Below are 10,737 nucleotides of genomic sequence, written 5' to 3'. Positions count from 1 at the left end.
CACTTCAGATCCCAAATGGAATTTATTTCACACTCGACTGACATAATGAAGTGAGTTTGGAGTAAAAACATGTAATGTTTGGCACATTTTGCTTTTCAAATGTACACTATATTGTCAAAGGTATTGGGACACCCCTCCAAATAATTGAATTCAAGTGTACCAATCACTTCCATGGCCACAGGTGTATAAAATCAATCACCTAGGCATGCAGACTGCTTCTACAAACATTTGTGAAAGAATGGGTCACTCTCAGGAGCTCAGTGAATTCAAGCGTGGTACCGTGATAGGTTGCCACCTGTGCAATAAGTCCATTCGTGAAATTTCCTCACTTCTAAATGTTCCACGGTCAACTGTTAGTGGTATTATAACAAAGTGGAAGCAATTGGGAACAACAGCAACTCAGCCACAAAGTGGTAGGCCATGTAAAATCACAGAGCGGGGTCAGTGCATGCTGAGGCGCACAGTGCACAGAAGTTGCCAACTTTCTGCAGAGTCAATAGCTACAGACCTCCAAACTTTGTGTGGCCTTCAGATTAGCTCAAGAACAGTGCGTAGAGAGCTTCATGGAATGGGTTTCCATGGCCGAGCAGCTGCATCCAAGCCTTACATCACCAAGTGCAATGCAAAGCATCGGATGCAGTGGTGTAAAGCACGCCGCCACTGGACTTAGAGCAGTGGAGACGTGTTCTCTAGAGTGACGACTCACGCTTCTCTGTCAAGCAATCCGATGGACGAGTCTGGGTTTGGCGGTTGCCAGGAGAATAGTACTTGCCTGACTGCATTGTGTCAAGTGTAAAGTTTGGTGGAGGGGGGATTATGGTGTGGGGTTGTTTTTCAGGGGTTGGGCTTGGCCCTTTAGTTCCAGTGAAAGGAACTCTTAATGCTTCAGCATACCAAGACATTTTGGACAATTTCATGTTCCCAATTTTGTGGGAACAGTTTGGGGATGGCCCCTTCCTGTTCCAACATGACTGCGCACCAGTGCACAAAGCAAGGTCCATAAAAACATAGATGAACGAGTTTGGTCTGGAGGAACTTGACTGGCCTGAATAAAGTCCTGACCTCAACCCGATAGAACACCTTTGGGATGAATTAGAGTGGAGACTGCGAGCCAGGCCTTCTCGTCCAACATCAGTGTCTGACCTCACAAATGCGCTTCTAGAAGAATGGTCAAAAATTCCCATAAACACTCCTAAACCTTGTGGAAAGCCTTCCCAGAAGAGTTGAAGCTGTTATAGCTGCAAAGGGTAGGCCAACTCCATATTAAACCCTACGGATTAAGAATGGGATGTCATTAAAGTTCATGTGCACGTAAAGGCAGGCGTCCCAAAACTTTTGGCAATATAGTGTACATCGTAAGTGGTTCAAACTCAATGCGCTTGCAGAGATGGAGCAGCATTTACGGAACCGATGAAGCCGCTCCTCACTATAAAACATTATTGTCTAACACATTATAAACATCTACGTTTGAGCAGATATTCACAAACAAGATATTTCACAGTACACACTGTTCTAAACATTCTAACATTCATCATGTTACAGTGTACACTTATATTACTTTTATATCGTACTTTGTTTTTTTTTATTATAGAGCATAAAAAAAAAAAACATCCTTGTATCGTATGACATTTAGATTTAGATAAACATTTAGACAAACATTTAACAATGAAAGTTTGCCTACTTGCCTATATATTTCATATTTCAACATGAAACAAAGAGGCTGGATATGAGAGGGACAACCAGAGTGGACAGTGTGTCGATTACTGAGACTCAAATAGATCCAATTCCGCCTGGCTGAATTCCCTCTCCATATGAGCTCCACCACCTTGGAGTGGAGTCTCCATTCCCCAGACCTCAGTCCCTGCCTTGACAGGATATCTGCTCCCTGAATTTGGTACCCAGGGATGTAGAGCCTGAGCCATTATCACCAGGCAATTAAGTGCCAAGAGAAATGATGAACCCTCCACAGACCCTGAGCAGAGCAACCGTCCATGATTGATTCCCAGCCCATGAGGGAAGCATCCATCGTAAGCGTTATGCGACGACAAGGGGCTCCGAGCACAGAACCCTGGGACAAGGACCAAAGCTATTTCCACATAACCAAAGTACGAAGCACCTGCGTGTAACCCTGATCATGGGGAACAGGTTGTCCCTCAGGGAAACCCTTGGTATTGCGCCACCATTATAAAGGTCTCATGTACAGCAGGCCAAAAGGTATCCGGTTGGATGCAGCTGCCATCAGTCCTAACAGTCTTGAAACTGTTTGACAGTGAGTGACTGGCCTAGCTTTATCTTGCTCATGGCTATGAGGATCGAACTGATATGAGCAGGAGACAGACGTGCCTATATCGGCGTCGAATCCCATGCCATGCCTAAAAAAGTGGTCCTCTTTAATGGAGAAATCACACTTTTCTTTGCGTTCAGTCTTAACCCCCATACTTCCATGTGGGCAAGGAGGATATCCCAATGCCAAACCGTCATCTGCTACACATTGAGCCAAAAATGACCAAATATTGATGTAATAAAAATACGGGGTGACAAGACTAGGCCAAAAGGAAGAACCAGATACTGGTACTGGTGCCCCTGAAAGCAAACCTGAGGAACTTCCTGAGTTGAGGAAGGATGAAATATGGAAATATGCATCCTAAATATCTATCATGACACAATTCACTTCAGCATGTAGTTCTAGAATTGGATGCAACCCCATCCTTCTTCAGAACAATAAAAAACCAGCTGTCAGGGGGAGGACATGTTCTATGATCTCGGTGCCCTGACCCAGCGAACCAGCAAGGAACAAGTGAACTGATTGCTCTGAGACCCTCCTCAGAGGGGGTGAACATCCCAGCACTGCTACGTTTACAGTATATTGTATAACTGATGTCAGTTAATACCAAATAATCATTCAGTTTATTTGTTGGATTCAGAATAAGATTTACTTTATTAGTCTCAGAGAAAAGTCTCGGTTACGTATGTAACCATCGTTTCCTGAAGGAGGGAACGGAGACGTTACGTCAGTTAGAGGTCTGCAACCTGAGTTTGGGTTAAGGTTTCATGAATAGCTTCGGGTTTGGGTCGGGTTCGGGTCTTTAACTGAGAAAAACTATATAGGCTGTTATATAAGTCTTGCGCGCCGTCTTCTGTGTTGTGCTCGAAAGAGCAGGCGAGAGTGGGAGCACATTTATAATTCACATTTATATATTAACTGTTTTGTGCATGTGATTCCCCTCTCTCGCACTCTTTCAGTCACAACGTGGCACATAACACTCAAACCTCTGACTATGAGTGCGATAAGGCAAACAATTACTGAGGGAAAACTTATTACAGTGCCAAATGATGCAGGGAAAGCAGCAAAACGAATTCTACCGAATAACAGGTAAGCCACAATTATACACAAGCCACTAAAATTGTTACACAATAATGTGTGTGTGATATGTATATTTAAATGTTTTTAACATTGTATGATATCATAGACGAATAAGTGTAAACTCTATGAATGAAATGAGCCAAGCACGTTCGTAATCAAATAGCTGCGTTTCTCTTGCGTCTCTCAGAAATCAGCTTTGTCAAGAGCAGGCTACTATCACCTAAAACACTACATCATACACATTTTGTATTATTTTATTTGATATGTGTATTTAAATGTTTAAAACATCGTACGATATGATAGGCAACATGACTGAGTGCAAACTATATGAATGAAATGAAGCGCGATAACATGTCAAATGGCCTCTGTTTGTCTTTTCTACTACTTAGCTTGATGTTTCTGTCTATTTAAACATTGTAAAATATGATCTTGTCATTCAATCAATAAGTAGCTCAGCAGTTACGTGCAGTGTAGGTCTTATAAAGCTGTCTTGGCTTATGATACCAAGAATGGTACATCTCTATAGCGACGGATTTTAGGTTCAGGTTGGGTCAAACGATCTCGGGTACGGGCCAGGTTCGGGCCTCAGTTTAAAGCCCGTGCAGACCTCTAACGTCAGTTCATTCTGATGAATGGGGTCTCGCCCAAGAGCCCAATCACCTTTGAGTGGTAACAAAACGAGCCAATGGTACGCCGAGTACCTTGGTATGCGGAATTTGCATAGCAATCTCCACCCCGCTCTGTGGGTATATAAGGAGCAGGAGCATACGGAGCATACTCGCATTCAAGTCTTCGCTGAGGAGCCGAGCCGTGTGACCCAGCCATTCAGCGGTACAGCTATTGTGGCAAAATTACGTCAGATCATTCTGATGAATGGGGTCCCTAAAAAACACCATAATGGCTGTCTTCCAGTGTTCTGCGTAAGTGATAGCACCTTGTCGTAAGACTTAGCACAAGTGAAGGGCTAGACTTAGCACAGAAGCACTGGGTAGGATATTTCAGCTGGAAGTATGCCAACAGGCTGCCTTCCCGTAGGAGGTCTTACAAGATGCACATATGAGCCGCATAGGCGGTAATACATATGGAAGCTCTCTGAAGCTCTCTCTCCAGCAGGGTGGATGTGTTTCAACCATAGAGTGTAAAAAATATGGACGTAGTGTCCATGACATCACCCGTAGATTTCTGAAGAGCATTTTTGAAGTGAAAAAGCGGCCGTTGCCATTTTGGCAGAGACAGGACGTGGTTGGAACTGAAACGGGACGTGGTTGGAACTGAGGTGCCTGGTTGCTGAAACCACACCCGCCTAGCGCGATCATCATGTTAGCAGGCTAAAGAAGCTATCTATCTATCTTAGACACTATCTAAAATATTAATTAAGATAACAAGTTATATCATTTTAAAGGTTTACTGTCAATCTATGGTGTCTTTTTTACGATATAGATGCTCCAGCAACAGTAATATTGTCCATTGTTTGCATCACATTTCTTCTGAATGATCTGCTCTCTATCATTGTTCTTCAAGAAATTATGCAACCTGAGCAGCGTTTATATGTTGTAAAACTGTATATGATCGTATACATTGGACTCTCACAAACAAATAAGCCCGCGTCCAAAGTATAATTTTTCAAAATAGTGCAGCAGTTTTAGTTATAATATCCCAGCAGTGCTGTTGGAGTTTGTGGTGTCTTGAGAGGCATGTTCTCCAGCCATTGTCACAGTAAATCTCACAAACAAAACTTTTAGCTAATGCCAATATGATCCAACAACATGTGTTCTGTTTATCTTCCGCATGTGTGCACATGTACACAGATGCACATCTGTCTCGACTATATAACCGCACAGCAAGCCATATTATTTGATAACTGTATAAAAGAATCCCGAAAAAAGCACAAACACGGCAGAGATGCCAAATTCAGTGGCTGGAATTAGCTGAGGTAACATGACGTCTCACAGACAGCAGCGGCAAACTACCTGTCACTCAAGTGACCACGCGCTTAATTATGCAGAACTGTAAGGCTTAATATAATTTAAACGGATGTGTTATAAAAAAAAAGCCCCCCCCCCCCCAAAACCACAATTTGTACCAGGCTGTAAACATGTGAAGTGACACAGAGCAGGTCCTGTCTACTGGCCCAAAGGGGTGAGTACATGGAAGGACATGGGCTCTACATGGAGATTACAGAATCTTGCAAATGTGTTAGGTGTCTACAAATGTCTGTTAGCGAGGCGCCCTGCACCAGCACCCAGGAGGAAGCAACACTACTGGTTGAGTGAGCTTTCACCCCTAGGGGGCGTGGCAGGTTTTGAGCCTGGTAAGCCAAGGCTATAGCATCCACTATCCAGTGGGATAACCTCTGTTTGGAGATAGCCTTTACCTTCTGCTGGCTCCCGTAACAGACAAAGAGCTGGTCTGAGGTTCCGAAGTGCTGTGTTCTGTCTACATAAGTGCGGAGAGCACATACTGGACAGAGCAGCGCCAGGGCTGGGTCTGCCTTCTCCGAAAGCAGCACTTGCAAGTTCACCACCTGATCTCTAAAACTTTGGACACATATCCAGGCCGGGGTCTCAAGATCACGTGAGAGTTGGCTGCCCGAATTCTAAGAAAGAAGGTCCTTCCTCAGAAGAATTGGCCAGGGAGGGGCTGTCGCGAGGAGTACAAGTTCGGAGAACCAGGTCCGGCCGGGCCAATAGGGTGCAACCATGAGGACCTGCACCTCGTCCTCCCTGATCTTGCACAATGTCTGTGTGAAAAGGCTCACTGGGGGAAACGCATACTTACGTAGGCCCCGTGGCCAGTTGTGTGCCAAAGGGAGTAAAACAACTGGCAGTGGGAATAGTCTGGAGAGGCAAACAGGTCTACCTGAGCGTTTCCGAAGTGTTCCCAAATCAGCTGAACCATCTGGGGATGGAGTCTCCATTCCCCGGGATGAGACTGCTGTCGTGAGAGCTCGTTGGCTGCATGATTGAGCTTGCCCGGGATGTGAATGGCTCAGATGCTTCTGACTCCATAGGAGGAGATGGCGAGTTGCGACATGCGGCGGGAGCGTAGACCACCTTGACGGTTGATTTACGCTATGGTCGCGGTGTTGTCCATGCAGACAAGAACGTGCTTGTCTTTCAGCAGAGCCTTGAAGCAGTGCAGAGCAAGCCGTACTGCTAGCAACTTGAGGCAATTCACATGCCACTGGAGTCAGGGTCCTGTCCAGGAGCCTGACGCAGCATGCCTGTTGCACATGGCACCCAAGCCCTTGGCAGAGGCATCTGTTGAGAAAACAACATGCCTGGAAATTCAATCTAGGGGAACACCTGCTCGTAGAAAGACCACGGGGGGAAGGTTTGGCAGCAGGCCACTTTGATTGTCACTTAGTGCGTGCCCTATTGCCATGCCCATCTCGGGACTTGGCTGTGAAGCCAGTGCTGAAGTGGTTTCATATGAAGTAACCCGAGCGGGTTGGACATCACCTGACCCAGGGACTGCGCAGTGACCTTCGTCACCCAGAGGGCGAGGTCGGTAGCAGGGCGTGCCTCCTGCATGAGTCCATGGTCAGCACTGCCCTCGCGCAACTGTTTAAGCAGAGCTGGTCTCACCCCCATTCGTCAGAATGATCTGACGTAACGTCGAACGTGACTGACTGAGAGGGAACAACAGTTTGTCAATCTTCAATCTTATGCACTTTATTTCTTTATCCATTCATGGTAATGTGATGCAGTAGGTCCTTGCAGACCCACTTCTGTCTGCCAACCTGTCAAAAATGGTAATACAAAGATAAATAAATGATGTCTCAACCCGCAAAAGCATATAAGTGGAAGGTGGTATTTATTTAGAGTGTGCCAATAAAAGGTAGAAAAATCCAGTTGTGAGAGTATGTACACAAGTGCTCAGTCCAAAAATAATAAAAAATAAATAAATAAATAAAAAAAAAATTATATATATATATATATATATATTGGCACTGCAGTTGCATGCTCACTTGACTTGGTAAACAAGCAAAAAATCTGAGTCTGGCCTCCCTTTTATAGGCCAGACTCCACCTCTTCTTTGGGATTTTACCATTAACAGGTACTGTAAGTATAACCTGTGTATATTACTATTATTATTATTATTATTATTATTAAGTACATCAATACTTATGCAATCCCATTTCCAGAAAATTTGTGACATTTTATGAAATACAATAAAATCAAGAATCTGTGATTTGTTTTTGTAATTTGTATATTTACAAAATACAATTAGGCTGGTTTAGCTGAATTAGATTTACCCCAGGCTTTGAGATCTTTGAGTTAATCCGTTCCTAAGGCCACAGGGCCTGTGTTTATGTATACTTCACAACATTGCTGGTCAAAGATTTTTCCAGTATAGCAACGTGGGTATTAATGTTACCATAGTGTCAACTTTGTGATGCAGCGTTGAGTTCCCACGAAAGGGAACATCTCAGGTTACGCAAGTAGCCCGGTTCTCTGAGAAGGGAACACAATGCTTCGTTTCTTTGCCATACTTCATTCAATGCCTGAAATGTCCTGTTTCAGACAATTAGAATCTGGTGATTTGCATTTCAGGCATCTATTTATGGTCTCAGTGACACGCTTATGCTACGTCACCTGACCACACTGTCACACCAATAGAATTAGTATGTTTCCATGCATGCTTAAGACTCCGGCTCACACAGGAGCTTTCCCATAACATCATTGTAATGTCACAGCATATCGTTCCCTGAGCGATCTCGATGCGAAGTGGAGGAACTTGCTGCAGCAAAAAAAAAAAAAAAAGGAAAAAAGTATAGTAAATAAAGAAAAAAAAAACAAAAAACGATAGATTCTATTTACACTAAGTGTATAGTAGTTAGATGCTATTTACACTTAGTGCAAATAGTGGTAGATACTTTTTGCACCTCAGTGTCTTGTATTATAAAACAGTATGAAATAACAAAGTATTCAGTGTATATGATTATATTAATTAAAACACATGCTGTGTAGGATGCTGCTTTATTGGGACATGACTTATACTTGACATCACCTTCTTTACACCTCTTAACCCTACCTGTTAAACACTTTATTCCCACTATTAAATACCCATTAGGCACTTTATTTCCACTTTTTGAATATTTTCCTTTTTTTTTTTTTTTTTTTTTTTTAATGATATGCAATAGGAAAATTGAGAAGAAGGAGTTTGATAAAAGGCAGATTCAAACTCAGGTTGGTAGCATCAAAAGTTAACACCACTGATCTTGTTATCAGCAGGATTTCTTTTGTTAATTTGTCTGGCTCAATCAGACAATGGTGGGTGGAGTTAGTGTAAATAGCCTCTGCCAACAAGATGAGCTATTTGCTGTTGGTGAGAGTAATGAGAATAAAACACTGTGATTGTTCAGGGTAAAAAATATTTCTTTGGGAAACAATGTAGAGTACATGTAAAAGTTTCAACATTTATCTAACCCTGACATATGAAATAATAGTCAGAAAAAAAAAAAAAAAAAAAAAAACTATTGTTTTTAAATGGAACAGATAGCAATATAATTGGAATTATTATATTATATCAAACATTTCACTTCCCTCTGTTAGTCTTTTATTTTGTATTTGGCAACATTTGTTGTTGATAAACAGCCCTCTGATTTTTTTTTTTTTTTTTTTTCCTGAAAATGTTATCTGAACAGACACAACCCACCAGTTGAAAACACGTTTTTTTTTTCTTTCTTTCTTTCTTTTTTTTTTTTTTTTTACTATGGCACATAAGTTTTAACAGCTGACATGTTAAATACATGAATGTCTGACTAATCATATGTCAATACAAATTAGGTGCACAACCTATTTTCAGCCTATGTTTGCTTTGGATTCCCCTTGTCGTGTTGGGGTGGTGTAATCTAGAGGTTTAGATTCCTATTGATCCTTTTAAACATTCAGTTTATCACCTCTACCTCCCCAAATGATGGACCAACTGAAGTCAACTATCATTTAAAGTCCTGTTTTGGTTTGTTTTTTTAACGGGTAAAACAAGCCTCCAACTCCACCTTGTGTGTAAGACTAATTACTTTTGCGCCTTACGTCAAATTTTAAGACAGATGAGAAAGAACTCTACAACAGCTCATGAAGTAGCTTTTAAAAGCCCAAGGCAGGGCTGCTTTTTTGCATGATGCACAAACAATGCAGTTGTTATACAGTCTATTTTACTGTCTGCTTTTGTGTTATCGTAGTTTTCCCTTAAATATTTTTCTGTCTCTGGTCGAGAAGTGCTATTCTAGCACCATCAGCGCCATACCGCTTCTGGATGCTGCGCTGGAGTACGCATGCGCACCACAGTGGAATTACTGCACAGCGCACTCTAAGTTGGATTTTTTCTGTCTTCACGGAAACCAGAAAACATAAAAGTATGGCGATCTTTAGAATAAGACAAAAGGGCTTTATGCGCGTCTGGACGTTCCCCGTGATAGTGGCCGTGGTGTGCGCGCAAAGGTAAGTCTGATCCAAAAGCTCTCCTCACTTCATATGGCTGTCTGTACTCCACACACACACGCACGCACACACACACACACACACACACACAACTAAAATGATCTCTAAGGATACATCTGAATCTAACGGTGTATTTTCCCTCTTTGCAGTGTCAATGATCCAAGCAATATGTCTCTCGTAAAAGAAACTGTTGATAGACTATTGAAAGGATATGACATTCGCTTGAGGCCAGATTTTGGAGGTAACGCACGTTTTTAATTAGGTTTATTATGTCAGCCTTTTAACATCACCTACAAACTTTCATATAGTAAAGTCATAAGCCGCGCCAATACATCCCAATTATGTCAGGTTTGGAGATGATCTGGACACTTGGCTTCACTTGTTTTAAAATAATCGCTTAAACTGCTTAACGCGATGTTTGATTAGTGGTGCTTAGCAAAGTTGACGAATTTATAACACGAATTTGGACAAATGCACGTCTTATCCAATGGTAGCTGCATGCGGTTCTTCTGATTTGTACCAGTTAATAAGTAACAGCAATGTCAGTAAACAGTGATGATCATGATGATGAAGATAAACTATGAACTTATCATCCTGAACGATCATATTGAAATCCTTGGTTAACTTTTCACCACATCCTGGATGTTATCAGGCTGATGTTGAGTTAATAATGCGTGATATGTCCATTAATCTCAATGTGCAAAACAAAATCAATTAGCTGTATAGTCATTGGTATGCTTTGGTTTGGTTTATAGGTCCTCCGGTGGGAGTGGGGATGAATATAGACATAGCCAGCATAGACATGGTATCAGAAGTGAATATGGTAAGTGTTATCATGCTGTTCTGCTTGAGACAAATGATATGAGCTCATTTAACCCCCCTTTTCCCCAGCTCTCTGTTCCAGGTGAGTTATGTTTCATTTGAAAA

General features: G+C 42.2%; 1 protein-coding gene across 4 annotated transcripts in view; it reads left to right on the top strand.

The window, feature by feature from the left end:
* The first annotated feature begins 7,851 nt into the window (after positions 1 to 7,851).
* Positions 7,852 to 10,737, top strand: part of LOC127503994 (gamma-aminobutyric acid receptor subunit beta-2) — a 117,128-nt gene continuing 114,242 nt past the window's right edge. The window contains exons 1-3 of one of the 4 annotated variants that reach the window (XM_051878291.1): positions 7,852 to 9,810; positions 9,960 to 10,051; positions 10,566 to 10,633. In XM_051878291.1, coding sequence (XP_051734251.1) covers positions 9,626 to 9,810; positions 9,960 to 10,051; positions 10,566 to 10,633 — 345 coding nt within the window. In that variant the 5' untranslated portion in view covers positions 7,852 to 9,625. The remainder of the gene's footprint in view (positions 9,811 to 9,959; positions 10,052 to 10,565; positions 10,634 to 10,737) is intronic. The other 3 variants (XM_051878290.1, XM_051878289.1, XM_051878288.1) reach the window with 3 other exon arrangements.

The sequence above is a fragment of the Ctenopharyngodon idella genome, chromosome 21 (assembly GCF_019924925.1).
Source record: "Ctenopharyngodon idella isolate HZGC_01 chromosome 21, HZGC01, whole genome shotgun sequence".
NCBI lineage: Eukaryota > Metazoa > Chordata > Actinopteri > Cypriniformes > Xenocyprididae > Ctenopharyngodon > Ctenopharyngodon idella.
The sequence above is the reverse complement of the archived record's forward strand: the minus strand, read 5'-3'. Positions and strand labels throughout refer to the sequence as shown.